This window comes from Balaenoptera ricei, chromosome 11, assembly GCF_028023285.1.
Source record: "Balaenoptera ricei isolate mBalRic1 chromosome 11, mBalRic1.hap2, whole genome shotgun sequence".
Lineage (NCBI taxonomy): Eukaryota > Metazoa > Chordata > Mammalia > Artiodactyla > Balaenopteridae > Balaenoptera > Balaenoptera ricei.
Window position 1 is genome coordinate 43,213,780 of NC_082649.1, and position 15,875 is coordinate 43,229,654.

Genomic DNA, 15,875 nt, shown 5'->3' on the forward strand with positions numbered 1-15,875 from the left:
ATAGAAAAATTTCAAGACAAAATCATGATTGTCATTATTTAAAGAATGCCATATTATAGATTAAAACATTTAGCATAAAAAAAGATTGCAAGGCTTGTATAGTACATTTTTATGTTTAATGGAAAAAAGGTATTCTTTTTCCTAATACATTTCTAGTATTATTTTTTGGCAGAGTTTTTTCTTTTTTTAATAGAAAGCACTTGCGTGAAATGTTTTTTGACAACTTTGTATCTGGTTATCTGTGTGCCTATGTTTCTGATAGGGTAAAAGTACTGAGAGTGGTCCATGTAACACCCGGTGCTTCCCTTGTACTACCTTCTTTTCCTCTCTAGACTGTGTCAGTGTCTGTGTCTGTCCTCACACTGAGCTGCATTGCCTTGGATCGGTGGTATGCGATCTGTCACCCTTTGATGTTTAAGAGCACAGCCAAGCGGGCCCGGAACAGCATCGTCATCATCTGGATCGTGTCCTGCATCATAATGATCCCTCAGGCCATCGTCATGGAGTGCAGCACCATGCTCCCTGGCTTAGCCAATAAAACCACTCTCTTTACAGTCTGTGATGAGCACTGGGGCGGTAAGTCCATTGTGGCGCTTGCATTTATATGACAGCTGCAAGTTGAAAATCTGATTTGCACAGTCCTTGTAAAGCTGGCCTCGTGTATTTTATTGGCAAGGGTTAATATCGTTTATTTTATAACATGGTAGAACATAGTATTGCCTCATGTGTCAGGTTCCCTAATGGGCTTCAAATACAACTGGATTTTTCATTTTAAAACCATGTCTGGCCTGGGAACATGGATGTCTTGCCCATGGACCTATGCTGTTCTCTGAGTCAGATTAGCTACACACGTTTTCTCTATTCATAATATAGTAAACTGATACATTTTATCACTGGCATAATTATTTTCTGACTTAAGAATTACACTAATTATGAAATTATGAATCTTTTTTTGGTTTCCCATCTGATATGTTCAGTGGTTAAATTTAAACAATCAAGTTTGGAGGCATTATGCTCCTTTGGTTCAAAACTCTCAGCAACAGTCTTTGAGGTTTTTCTGTAATAGTGGAAACACCTTTATCAATGCCTGGTCATGGCACAAATCTGGACACAGCGAAGCATGAAAGAAAATAAAATAATCCTGCATTTCAGCACTAGTTACAAAATTATCACACAGAATTTAAAGGAAACAATCTGTTCTCTTCTGGGTAAGTATATTACAATGGCTCATATTTAAACTGTAAACATTAGGAAAGCATTTGTTTATTGGAAAGATGTATCAACAGAGGCAGTGCACGCCAAGGATTGTTCATGGACCTGGTATTTTCAAGCATATGAATCTCTGAATTCATGTTAATTCCTACTTTGATTCTTTTATTGGAACACTGAAAAGAGGAAAATCAGGAACTGAAAAATTAGGCATATGTTTTCACCGCAGCAAGATAAAACTCAAAAGACACTGAGATTATTCCATATGTTATCCAAAGACCTATAATAATTAAAATTTCAAAATTTGCTTTATCTATTACTGTAAATATTAAATACTCCTTTTAAAAAATGAGATTTATCCTTCCTTTCAATTGCAATTCTTTTGCTGTATTTCTTTCTGGATCTTCTCCAGTTTTTCCCATTTCTCCATTAACAATGAAGACAAAAACAAAATGAGTGGAAAGTTCCAGAATGATAGAAATATTTCTTAAGTGTCTTCGGTCCCATTTATTTAATGTTCAAACAACATCTTGAGTACTTAGGATATGCCAGAAATTGTGCCAACCTGAAGAGAAATAGACTCTGCCCAAGGGAACACGTTGTATATAGCGAGGCTGAAATGCAAATAAATAAAGGTTTATAGTGTGATTAGTATTTTAATATACTTATACACAAAGTGCTAGGAGCACAAGTGAGAGGACAGACTCAGTCCTGGCCATGTGAACAAAAGTTTATAAGGATCTGCTAACATGTCAGCAAAGCATTAAAGATAAGCAGGGAGGAAGCTCACGGGGCAGTTCATTCGCTCAGGGTTTGAACTCTGTTCTCTCAGAATGAACTTGTTTTGCCTTTTGATTTGACTATGTCTTAACGTTTAAGTATCTCACTTATTTTTCAGTTTAAGAAAGACTTTAAAAATGTGGAGATTCACTAGCATGAGTGTGATTCTCTTTCAATGTACAATTTAATAATTTGGCCAATTAAATGACGATAATCTACCCAAAAAAAAAAAAAAAAAAAAAAAGAGCAGGGCTTTTCCAGACAAGGAAGAGGGAAAAGGGTGTCCTAGGAAGCAGGAAAACTCACACAATGGGCACCATCCCTTGAAGAAGAAAGGAAGAGAGTCCAAACTTGTAGTTTCTGGAATGCAGTCTAAAGAACTGTGTTTGGGAAAAGGAGGGCTGGGGGCCAAATGTGACATATCTCTTATTATTATCTAATTCCTATGCAATGAGTTATATTTGGAAAAGATCCTAAAGATCTCTTGATCCGAATGCTTTAGTTAATCATGATGAAACTGAACCATAAATTAAATTATATGCTCAATATTATGAAGCAAACAAGCACATTTAAATCTAAGTGTTACCGAACCCAGGTTCGGCTGCTCGCCACTCAGAAGTCAATACTTGAGAGGCAAGTATCAGTAGAAAGGAAAGGTGTGTTAATCAGAAAAGCTGGCAATCTGGGGAGAAGGTGGACTCATGTCCTGAGACCACCTCCAAAGATTCTGCTCAGCCCTGACAGTTTTTGAAGGGAAAAAAGGGGGAAGAATCTCAGTGAATCATCTAGGCAGGAGTTTGGATTCTGCATTATTCTCCATTGAGTGCAGGCTGGCTGACTCTCTCTTCTTTATCTTGCCCGTGTGGGCTGCTTGCAGGATTGCTAAGGGGGCTGTTGGGGGTAGAGAGCTAGTCATTCTTTAACTATTTAATTCTTCATTCTTACTTCTTTTAATCTAGGAAAAGAATCCACAGGTTAGGCAAGGCACCGTGTGTGTTCAGGAGAGCATAAGTCAGGAGTTAGTTTCAATTGCCTAGTGATCTCATTCCTATAATTAGATTCTTTTAAGGTTAGAGGGGAACAGAAATGGGAAAACAAGAAAGGGGCAAAAGAGCTGCTTTCAGAAGCTTTCAACTCACAAGCTGGGATTCTTTAAGTTTATGGAGATGGTAATTAGATTAAAATTCCCACCTATTATTCAATATGTGTCAGTAGTATTTTCTCTAAAGTATTTGGGTAATTAATTTCATTTATAAGTCTGTGTACTGATTTTATAAACTTGTCCTTTTTTTAGTGTTGCCCTGAATGATCAAGCTGCATTAACTCCCATGAGCAAAAGGATTGCAGAACTAGGGAATCCCGTTAGTCATCATGATTAATAGCTGCATCATTTTCTAATTAACTTTGAGCAACAGATATAAATATATAAAAGGCATCCCAACCTCTCACATTTTATTACCTAACTATAGAAGGGATATTTTCCTTAAAAGAAAGAAATTATTGTCAAATACCTAAAAATCTAAACTCAGTCTTCAGAAGTCATTTAGGAAAGCTATTTGAAAGTGATTTTATATTAGCGTATAATTACTTAAAATGATTTTAAAAGCTAAGTGATACTGAATTGAGTTGATCATCCACAAAATCAAGCAATAAAATCTATGAAATAAGTTTTTCATATATTAAATGAAATTATCATAACTTCATGTTTTTAAGAAGAATATGAAAAATTAAAAGCAGGTTCTTATTATTCTGCTCATTAAACATTTAGCTTATTTTAATGATTTTTACATTAGCATAAGCTTTGTTAATATAAGCTATTTATAAATCTAGGTTTAACTTAAAATTTTAAAGGTTGGACACATATGTGATAGTCACAACTTAAAATCACCATAGAAAATTATATTTTACAGGGTTAGCTCTCTAAAGTTCAAACATCTTGAAAGTCCATTTAGTCCAATTTTTAAAAATTTGTTGTGAAATATCTTTTATTTGCGATTAACTCATAAACTGATTTCTTATCTTTATCCTAAGTTAAATCAATGATTTGGTTATAAAAGTAGACGGAAATATCATTATTGTCCTACAACCAATACTACAATGTGGAAAGAGTCAGTAAACTATGTGGTCACTTGATTCATATCTATCAAATAACTTTTGGAAAAGTCTTGCAAATGCTGTCTCACTCATGGTGCAAAATAACTGAGAACTCCGTCTTACTGGAAATAAGACCACAAATATGTAATATTTTATGGATACATTACTTCTGCAACTCATTATGTTCATCATTGCCTATGGCTTGTTCAAAAAAAGACCACAAATTGTTCAGTTCTTGGCAGACACACTTGACACTCAAAAACAAATAAAATGTGTTAATATTTATTTTAATGATGTTTAAATTATGTTTTTGTGTATGTTCACTGTTTGCATCAATCACATCAATTCACACTTCTGAAAGTTTAAAATTCTTCCAGAATTATAACCATACTTTCTTGATTGCTTGGTTTGTAAATGCATAGTTTCACAGGATAGATCCTATTGGAAGAAATTAACTTTCTTTTCCCACTCAATCCAAGATATGTTTTACCAGTAATTCATCCAACTTTTAATGAGCATGTACTGTTTGTCAAACATTGTTTTGGATGCCGGGGATTTATAATCTCCCTCGTCTTGGACTGTACTGCCAAATTATTCTTTGGTGGTCTGAAAAATAATAATAATAGTGGAGCCCTTCCTTATATTCAAGCTAATTATGGTATCTGGCCCATTATGAGATTTGGAAAGTATATACATATGTGTGTTTATTAATAGGAACATTTATTGAAAACACTTATTAGGGAGAAGATAATAAAATATATTAATGATTCGATAAACTTTTATGGATACATGAACTTGGAAAAGACTGTCCAAATTGAATATTTGGAAAATTATATTTAATTTAATTTTCCATTGAATCCTTGAGAGGTGTAACATGAAGGAGAAAATGTTTGTCATTTTTAGATAATTATATTAACATGTTCGCTCTACAATGGACCTTAACTCACCTAAGAGAAGTTAAGCTTTATCTATCTAACACATGACATTTTTCTTTAATCTCTGATTTCAAAGACTAAAGAAAGATCCACATTTGCTCCTTATTTGTTGGTTTGATATACATACAAGAATGTATTCAGATTATGCCTATTCATCAGTTGAGTAGAGACACGAAATTTTAACGGTTGTCAATCTTTAAAATGCTGTTTTCTAATTTAGGGAATGCTTAAGTGAACAAATTTCATGTAGCTACTTTCTAGACATATGAATGTCTTACAATATATTAAAGATATTGCTTATCAAGTGCAGAGAAACTTCAAAGATAGTTTCAACACATATAATTTAAACTTTCAATGGCATTTCTGGGTTTTCAATTAGCTTAGACTCTAACCATGAAATGAGGAATCTAAGACGATCATGTTTCCCCAATTATCTATAATAATCTCTTTATTAAAACAATCTATCTTAGCCTGCAAGTGTAATTTTGCTTGATCAATTTTTCTCTGTGTTGGTGTTCATTATCATAATATGCATTTACCAGCCAATTACATATTTTTCTAACTATTTATAAATATACCGGTTGCACAGTGAGCTTTCTTTCCTGTCTGTTTAAAACTCCAGACTGTTATCACAGCGATGGTATCCATCTCTGCAGTTTAAAAATAAATAACCTACCAAATCTACCTTTCTCCACTCACTCAATTTAATTGTCTGATGCAGACATCAGGGATTCACAGGTATGTAAGCTTTAAAGGTATATTTTTTTGTGGGAAGCTTATACGACACTTTCTTCAAAACAAATAGAAGTTCAAAGCCACTCAGGTGCCTGGGAAGTGCTGAGGTCACTCTCCAGCTCCTTTGAAATCGGCTCCGCAAACGCTGCGTGGCACTTTGAATGCTGTGGCACTTCAAAGGGAAAGGCTGTTTGCTATTCCTCCAGTCAGGCTGCTCGGATTCTATCACTTTTTATGTAACTGGCTTGTTTTACAGGATAAACTTGAAAGGAAGTTAGAAACTGAAGCTGATGAGCTAGATGTGAGCCGCCTGGGCCCCAGAGAAGCTAAAAATGACACATCAAATTGTTCTCTTAGACCTCCTGGTAGAACACACACCCTGCTGTGTGCTCTAAAGATTGCAGCGGAGAAAAACATCTGTCTGAGAAAGACAGTTTTAGGAGTAAAAATAAGAATATTAAACTCTAGAAGACAAGACTATGAAATCAATACTGTGGAGGATATGTTGACTTACTAGAACATATACAAAATTCCTCTCTAAGTCGTGCATGTGTGTTAATGCATGTACTTTTAATAAAAATGAGATTTTTAGGGTTCTTTAAGGTTAGATTTCAAACCAATATGGGTATTTTCTTTTTTTGATATCCATCTTACTTATCAGGGATAAGCACATATAGGATTGTAGTGATTACTTATTTATCATTAATTCTATGTGCACAGGTAATACGTATCACATATTGATATGAGGATATGTTGATATGTTTAAAATATATTCAGTAAGAATTCAATGAATGTTCAATAATTGTTATCAGTCATTATGGTCATCATCATAATTATTATTGGTTAATCCTCAGTATAAATTGCTCTTACCACGTTTGATCACATAACTGAGTCTTCATGCTTCTACATATTTTCTGAAGTAACAAAAATAATAAAATCCATGAAAGTGACAGCATTATCCTTCCATAATAGTGTAGAACCAATCCCATTGCCAATATCAAAGTCAAAATAAGTAACGTAATTTTTAGAATTTTAAAAAAACCTTTGTTTTATTAGCATTTAGTTAGAATTGTATCAAATTATTGGCATTTAATATCCATGGTATCCATTTAGGATCTATTGTTTCTTGTTTTACATTTAAGTAAAAGTAGCTTGATCAGTGTGATATATTCAAATACTAGTTAAAGGGAAATAACCCTTGAAGTGTTTTAAAAGTCAGTAATGGATACATTTTAGAAAAATTAAAAATTAATATTAAGCCACAGTGCCACTCAATTGATTGACTCCTTATAAATGCCCTAATCTGTGATATGTATTACCTGTGCACATAGAATTAATGACAAATAAGCAATCACTACAATCCTATATGTGCTTATGCCTGATAAGTAAGATGGATATCAAAAAAAGAATATACCCATATTGGTTTGAAATCTAACTTTAAAGAACCCTAAAAATCTCATTTTTATTAAAAGTACATGCATTAACACACATGCACAACTTACTTAAAGAGGAATTTTGTATATGTTCTAGTAAGTCAATAAAAATAATCATTATCAAATGTTTGCTGTTTTATTTTTCCAAAACCTTTCCGAATTCATATTTGGAGATACAACTGGGAATATTTTCTCATCTCTCAAGAGAGAAATGAAGAGGAATCAACTTAGTTTACTGTCTTTTTCCATTTTAACAAAAGCATTAGCAATTAAGTTTTGATTGAGTAATGTCCCTCCTTGCGAATCCAAGTATAGGACAATCCAAACTAATTTTTATTGATTAACCAGATGTAATTAAGAGAAAAAAAGGTTTTTTGATAAATGAACACTTGACTGGATAGACTGTAGTAGCACAAATTAAGAAACGGCTAATTGTTATTCCTCTCTGAGTAGATTACATGACATTAAGACTTTGCATTTAGTACTTAAATGTAAGTAGTTAATATTATAAATCATTTTTCCCTTTTGTGTATATAACATAACAGTAAAATCAAATAGAAGGTAATTTTGAAGGCAAAACATTGACAGATGTACTTTTAAAAAGTCTATGAATTATAATATTTTATTATTTTAACTTTCATTCCAGGTGAAATTTACCCCAAGATGTATCACATCTGTTTCTTTCTGGTGACCTACATGGCACCACTGTGTCTTATGGTGTTGGCCTATCTGCAAATATTTCGTAAACTCTGGTGCCGACAGGTAAGTAATTTCAAATAACTTTCTTGTGTTTTCTTTAGGATGTCCTTAAAAACAAAATTTAAGAGTGAATTGAACCAATATAATATGCTTAGCAAAGGATTGTGTGTTCTTCTAAAATAATGAGGCCTTAGTCATGAACATATGTCTAGGCATTTTTTAGGGTGATGTTTAGGGAATGTTATTTATGAACTGCCTTAATGACTAAATTTTAAACCTCTGTGATTAATCGACTTGATTTTTGTCTAGGAATAATATTGTAAATTTTACTTTTTATGAGAAATAACAAATAAAAATTCCTTTAAAGTTTCCTGAGACTGCAAGTAAAGATGTATGTAATACATTTTTGATGAGATGTATGTAATACATTTTTATTATAGGGTTAAATCTCCAACTTCAAAGATCTTTTTTTTTTTTTTAGAACAGTAGAAGAATCAGGCAGAATTGAGAATTTTAAAAATTGTTTATAATGCTAATTTGTACTGAAATGTTAGATAATTTTGCTATGTATTCATTCACTCATTTATTAACTCAGTGAATGTATTCATTCACTCAGTTATTCATTCGTCAAATATTTATATTTCTTTTGCATGCATGTCTGATAAAAAGCTAAATGTTCTAGTCTGTGTCATTGGTGAATTCATAGTCTAGAGGAAGGAAACAGTTCCAGGACAAAAATCACCTTAATAAATATAAGCACAGGGGATCAGAGAAAAGCTTAGTGGAGGTGGATCTAACTCAGACCAGGGGACATTTAAGCTGAGTCATGATGACTCTAAGGAAATTGACGAACATGTAAGGGTACAAAGAATATAACTCAGCTTCTTGTACTTGTAAATTGTATCTTAAAATGCCACATTTCTCAGAAATGTATCTCTTTTTTCCTAAATTTATTGCCAGTATTTTGAGCTTATCAGGCTTGTGGAAAGCCACACCCTTTGTCTGTTTGCTCTGACATATTTTATCCAACTGAAAGAATTTACTGGGCCACTTTACTCATTTAAAGGATTTCATAAAACTTTTATTTGGTTTTTGTCTGAGGATGAGTCTTAATCTGGGTCTTCTTCAACCTTTGTTATTCAAAGCGATTTTCAAGATCATCTTTTACTTCTTGTATATGAGCAACAGTTGTGTTTTTCAACCCCGTATGTCTCATAATTCCAAATGTTTTCGTTTCCTCTATTTTTGTAAAGAAGTCACTTCTTTTCTGACCTTATAAATGCATTCTGTTCCCCAGTCTTTGTAACTAAAATAACAAATGTGTATCACTGTAAACCATGAGTGGTGATTTTCCACATCCTAGGGATAGTTTCCTCAACAATCTCCACCTGGCCAGTGGGAGTGAATGACCAGAACTGATATAATACAGAAGTCAAAAACACAGACTCAAGGTCCAGACTGAATGAGTTTAAATTCTAACCCTGCCATTTAACAGATGCGGGAGTTTTATCAATTACTTAAATTTCTGTGCCAAGCAGGGGTGCATAGCATCTACCTCACACTTATTAGATGAATTAACTCAAGTGCCTCAAGCATGGAAAGTGCTCATTAAATAAAATATCTTAATAGTATATGCTGTTATTTGGCCTTTCACCTCATTCTCTTTATATTTCTAAAATAATAAGCATGTGTTGAATTGATGTTTGTGACTACTTTCTTAGATAGATTTCTTTCATAGTACTTTCAAGTAACATGATAATGACTTTTTATTTGTCTGTCTGCTCTAATCTACTAAGATGGAGACAGTACACACTAGCCTTGATCTCCTAGCCCTCCAGCTAGTACATGCATAGCACATATCAGTTGCTTGATAAATACTTTATAAGAAAAAAATTAGTGGAAGAATAAGAGAAAGTGCTGGGAAAGTTTAGATAGAAGAGGAAAGAGAGGAATCCATTGCTCAGTTACTCAGAACAAAGTTCATAGAAAAATTAGAATTTGAAAAATTCTTGAAGGAGAAAAAATTTTGATGAGCATGTAGGCATAAAGATAATTTAGATTGATATTTTGACTAAGAATATTCAGTGTTAAGTGCATTTCCTACTTCCATATTTTTACTGGGTAGTGTGCATTAAATATAAGAGATGTTTATATTTGCTTATTCATTTATTTACAGAACGACATAACTTTAAAATTTCTTGGGTGTACATAAATCTGTCTTGTTCATCATCATCTTCCCAACACTTAACATGTTACCTTGCACAAAAAAGTATTCCAAAAATGTTTGTTAAATAATTAGATAACTACCAAATCCCAACCAGTTTACTCCTTCATTATTTAAGCTTATAGTTCTCCATTTCTCAAACTCTAAAGTAAGCTCAAAATTGTATTGCAGGTTTAGAAATAATCCACATTCTTTTGATGAATTGTCCTGGCTAGTACAAGCCACATGATCCAGAAGATTTGCAGTAAAATGCTTGGGCTGTGAAACTAAAAACATTTACAAACAGATTGCAATAGAAAACAGCAAGTTCATCTGAGTTCACTTTAGCAGCCACAATAAAGTAAATTAACCCCAAATGGTGATTATGTAGAATTCTGCTTGAACAACTCTCAAATTCCAACTGTTAATGTCTCTAAACAGAGTTCCAAGGCATTATGTGTGCCATAGTCTACATCAAGTGAACCATCAAACAGAGGGCCTGTCTTATTTGCTTAAAATTACGGAGATGCATGGAATCTGTTACATTCTTTGAAATATCTAAGTATAAGATTATTAATGAGCAAAGTGTCTGTCCTTGTCTGACTTTCTCAAGAATTTTAAACCTCATATGTTAGCGCAAGTTCATTAGCCCCATGCACAGTGAGGTGAAACAAACCAAAACTTTGGAGTTTGGAGCAGAGAAAGTTTATGGCAAGGCCATGCAAGGAGATGGGTGGCTCATGCCCTACAAAGCCCCTGAACTCCCTGAAGGGTTTCGGCAAAGCATTTTTAAAAGCCAGGTGAGGGAGGGGTGTCGGCAGTGTATGTGATCAGCTCATGTACAATTCTCTGATTGGCTGGTGGTGAGGTAACAGGGTGGTGTCACAAAGCTTAACATTATCAGTCCTTACCATAGACTCCAGGAGGCCTGGGGCTATGTGCTCATGATTATCAAGTAGTTAACTTCTTCCATTTGGTGGGGGTTTTTCACATCTGTAAAACACCTCAGGATATGGGGGAAAGCTGTCCCTAGAAGGCCCCATAGGGTCCTGCTTGGTTACAATGAAGAGAATTATCCAATGTTTTGCTCTAATCAAAGACTTAAATATTCTCTTTATTTGACAATGTGTCTCAGAAAACTCATTCAGTCTGGAAATTCTACAGGATCTTCTCTAGAACTCCTCTTTTTAAGACTCACTAAATCTTAACTTTTAATTCAACAATTCAATCTTACTCATTATATGAACACATATTAATTCATTCCACAAATATTTATTGACCACCTACTATGTGTCTAGGACTGTGTGAGGAGCTGGGGATGAACTGTACTGATACTTGAGTCTGGAACTAAATTTCAACTTTCCAAGGACTAAAACTTTGAAAGAATTTCCTTGTTCCAATTTTTATCACATTCTCATCTACTGCCCTTTATTCTTCAACATTCTTCAAAAAGAACTTAAAATAATTGACATTAGATGATAACAAGTCAGTTTAGTATGAGAAAATAAACAGCAAATTGTAATTGCAGAGGCAGAATCAAATGGCAGTAACACAAGTTCACACAGAGAGATAAAAGTAACTATGTAGGTAAATATAGAAGAGAGTATAAATATATTTTTGTTTGAAATTCTTTTCTTCTCCTATTTGACTTGAGATAACATTGTAAAGTAATAATTATAAAACTGTGAATCTTCAGCTTATAATGTATAAAGATGTAATTCAAAGAAAGGAGGAAGGAATGAAGCTATATTGGAGCAAAGTTTTTGTATACTATTGAAATCAAGTTGGCATTAATCCAAACAGATTAAGTTGTTAATTATAATCCTCAGGGCAACCACTAAAAAAATAACTCAAAAAAAATGTAGCGAAAAAAACAACAACAGAAATAAAATGCTATACTAGAAAATATCTGTTTAACACAAAATAAAGAAGCAATGGAGGAATAGAGGAACAAAATAGAAACTATATATATATATATATATATATATATATATATATATATATATACACACACACATATATAAACAAACAGCAAAGTGAGACATGAAAATTACACTTTCTCAATAGTTACATTAAATGTAAATGAATGAAACACTCTAGAGGTTGGCAGAATAGATAAAACAAACAACAAACAAACAAACAAAAACCTGATTCAACTGTATGATGTCTACAAAAAACACATCTCATATTCAAAGACACAAATAGATTAAATGTAAAATAATGAAAAAGAGGTACTATGCAAACAGTAACCAAAGGAAAGCTGAAGTAGCTGTACTAATATCAGATGAAAGAAACGTTAATAAAAAGTGTTACTATGGGTGAAGAAGGATATTTCAAATGATAAATCATTCCATCAAGAAGATATAAAAATTCTAAACCTATATGCACTTAACAACTGAAGCCCACAATACAGGAAGCAAAACTAGAAGAATTAAGTGGAGAAACAGACAATTCAATGATAATAATTGAAAACTTCAACACTCATCTTTCAGTCATGGATAGAAAAACTAGGCAGAACATTAACAATGACATAAAAGACTTGAAAAAAACTATCAACCAACTAGACCTAATATATCTATGGGATACCTCTTCAAAAGTAGCAGAATACACATTCATCTCAAATGCACATGGAATAGTCTTCAGGTTACATCTTATGATAGGCTATAAAGCAAGCCTCAAAGCATTTTAAGTGATTGAAATAATAAAAATGTACATTCTCTTGCTACAATGAGACAAAGAAAATAGTTATGATCCTGATCATAAGAACTTAGCACGTGCATCTAAATTCTAAAAGAGAAGTGCCAAGGTGGAAAAAAAAAAAAGTTGTCAAGGAGCGATAAAGTTAAAAGATTGCTATTATTTTGAATGGGATTTATTGCATTAAATCTATAGATCAATTTGGGGAAATTGACATATTAACAATATTAAATCTTATAATCCATGAACATGGTATATCTCTTCATTTATTTAGGTCTCCTTTAATAGCTCTGAGCAATTTTCATTATTTAAGTACACATAGTTTGTCCACATTTTGTTAAATGTATTCTTAGAATCCGTTTTGCTATTGAAATGTGTTATTTTCAATTTAAATTTAGAATCATTTATTGCTAGTATATAGAAATACAGTTGATTTTGTTTATTGATTTAGGGTCCTGCATATTGCTAAATTCATATGTTTAGTTCTAGTGGCATTTTTGTAGATTCCTTAAGACTTTCTTCATAAGCAATAATGTCTTCTCAATAGAAGCAATCTATATGCCTTTTATTTATTTTTCTTTTCTTCTTGTACTGGTTAGGATCTCCAGTACAATGTTGAGTAGAAGTGGTGAGAGAAATCTTTGTTGGCTTGTTACCAATCTTAGAAGAAAGTGTTCATCTTTCATGTTAAGTAGGATGATACCCTAAAGACTTTTCATGGATGCCTTTTATCAGGTTGAGAAAGATTCTATTACTAGTTTACATGCAAGGGTGTTAAAGTTTTCAAATGCTTTTCCTTTCTCTATTGACATGATCATAGCTTTTTCTGTTAATATGATAAATTACATTGATTGATGTTTTTAAATGTTAAACCATTACTGCATTGCTGGAATAAATCTGCTTTTTTTTTTTTTTTTAGCTTATCCCTTTTTTTTTTTTTTTTAATCAATCATCAATTTTTTACACATCAGTGTATACATGTCAGTGTAATACTACATCAACGAACCTATCCGGGCCTGGAGATTTTTTGTTTTGTTTTGTTTTTTGTAACAGGGTTTGTAAAGACATTGTCAGTTTTGGTTATCTTTTTTTTCATGGTATTTATCCATTTCATTTAAGTTCATTGAGTTTTCAAATTTACTGGTTGTTCATAATATTCTCTCATCCCCTTTTTAATGTTTACAGCACATTTTCTTATCTTGGCCACAAAGACTTCTTCAGACAAGACAGGTTTCAAGGTACATCATTTACATGATTGTTCAAATTCATAACTGTGATAATACCTCTTCCAGGATGTATTTTCACCTCAAAGGTGATTTTAAAGTTTATTTATGATATTGGAATAAAAGCAGAAATCATTTATCAGGTGTTTTTCAATTTAAGGGCAGGTTTTCCTTAACTTCATTTGCTTCTTTTTGAGAGAGAATAGTTATATTCAAAAGGAGCACCATAATTAATTAATTATCATTAATTCATCTGTGTGGAAATCAAAGTAAAATTCTGTTCTCAAATTAAAGATTATCTAACAGACTTGGATCTTGTTACGGATAAAGCAACAGAATCCATCCAGCATCTACTGTGAGAGACACATTGGTCTGTTCTGGCTTGCAGCACAGAGATAAAAGCAACAGCTGAATAATCTTAATAGAACTAGGATGTTCTTATGGTGTGCTTGTTGGCACATTTTACTCAAAAAATTACACATGCTGAATTTTATTGTTTTGCTCACTAAACCCTATCAATCTTCATGAGCTTATAATTAAGACAATATTATACTTGGAGGGACTCCCTGCTATTATCAAATAACTTTGAAAAGAAGTGGAAAAGTACAAGTTGTGTAACTGTTGTTACAAATTCCAGCTATTTGAAACGTTCATGGAAGACCACAAGGGATATTCAAGGTTTTTATGTGCATTTTAAAGGGTCGGTCCACAAAATTGCCTTCAAGCAATTTTATAACAACAAATGATAGGCAACAGAGAATATTTTATTTTATTTTTATTCCTTTTATTCAAAGGTTTGCCTTAACCAAACCTGAGAAGCAGAAAACCTAATAAAAAGCAATAGGTAGTTAAGTCCTATCTCTCCATCTGGCAGCAGGTGGCAGTATTGATGCATGAAAAACTATGCAGGTTACTTTTGCAATTACCTGTTAGGTTTTCCTTCTGTTTCAACTCTAGGTATCTGAGCTGAATCAGAATTCCTAGCAAGAGCTCTTCTTCCCCAGTTTTCAGTTCTCTCCCTTTTAACTTAAGAAGGTTTTTTTGGTTTCATATATTTTTTTGGAGTAGTTATAAGTTCACAGAAAAATGAAGTGGGAGGTACAGAGATTTCCCATCTCTCCCCAACCTCCATTCATGAACAGCCTCCCCATTATCAACATCCCCTACCAGACTGATACATTTGTTAAAACTGATGAACCTACATGGATTCATCATAGTCACCGGAAGTTCACAGTTTACTTTATGGTTCACTCTTGATGTTGTACCTTCTATGGGTTTGGATGGTGTATTCAAATACATTGTATAATGTGTAATGACAGGTATCCATCATTATGGTATCATGCAGAGTAGTATCTTCCCTGCCCTAAAAATCCTCTGTGCTATGCCTATTCAGCCCTCCCCCCACTACCCCTGGCAACCACTGATCATTCTTCTGTCTCCATTGTTTTATCTTTTCCAGGATAGCATATAGTTGGAATCTTATAATAGGTAGCCTTCTCAAATTGGCTTCTTTCACTTGGTAATATGCATTTAAGTTTCCTCTCTATTTTTTCATGGCTTGATAGCTCATTTCTTTTTAGTGTTGAATATTATTCCTTTGAGTGGACAACTCTTTTTATAAAGAGATATCGTTTCCATTTGCAGCTCTCTTTAGACCTCGACAAAATGGTGATGTTGCAACTTTTTTTTTTCCACCCAGACTCCTATTTGGCACTCGGCTGTATTACTCAAGGATACACTCAGCAAACGTTCTTGGGAAAGAGGCTCGCAAACCTCCTAGACCACGGGTGTCTGGGATACTCTCCTTACTGTGTCTTCCAATTACTCCTCCAAAGTGGAACTTTCCTAAATCAGATAACAATAAAGG

General features: G+C 33.2%; 1 protein-coding gene across 1 annotated transcript in view; it reads left to right on the plus strand.

Annotated features, from left to right (window-relative positions):
* HCRTR2 (hypocretin receptor 2) overlaps nucleotides 1–15,875 on the plus strand; it is a 111,494-nt gene that overhangs the window by 86,766 nt on the left and 8,853 nt on the right. Inside the window, exons 3-4 of the mRNA XM_059937538.1 lie at nucleotides 333–576; nucleotides 7,833–7,948. Of these exons, the coding sequence (XP_059793521.1) occupies nucleotides 333–576; nucleotides 7,833–7,948 (360 nt within the window). The remainder of the gene's footprint in view (nucleotides 1–332; nucleotides 577–7,832; nucleotides 7,949–15,875) is intronic.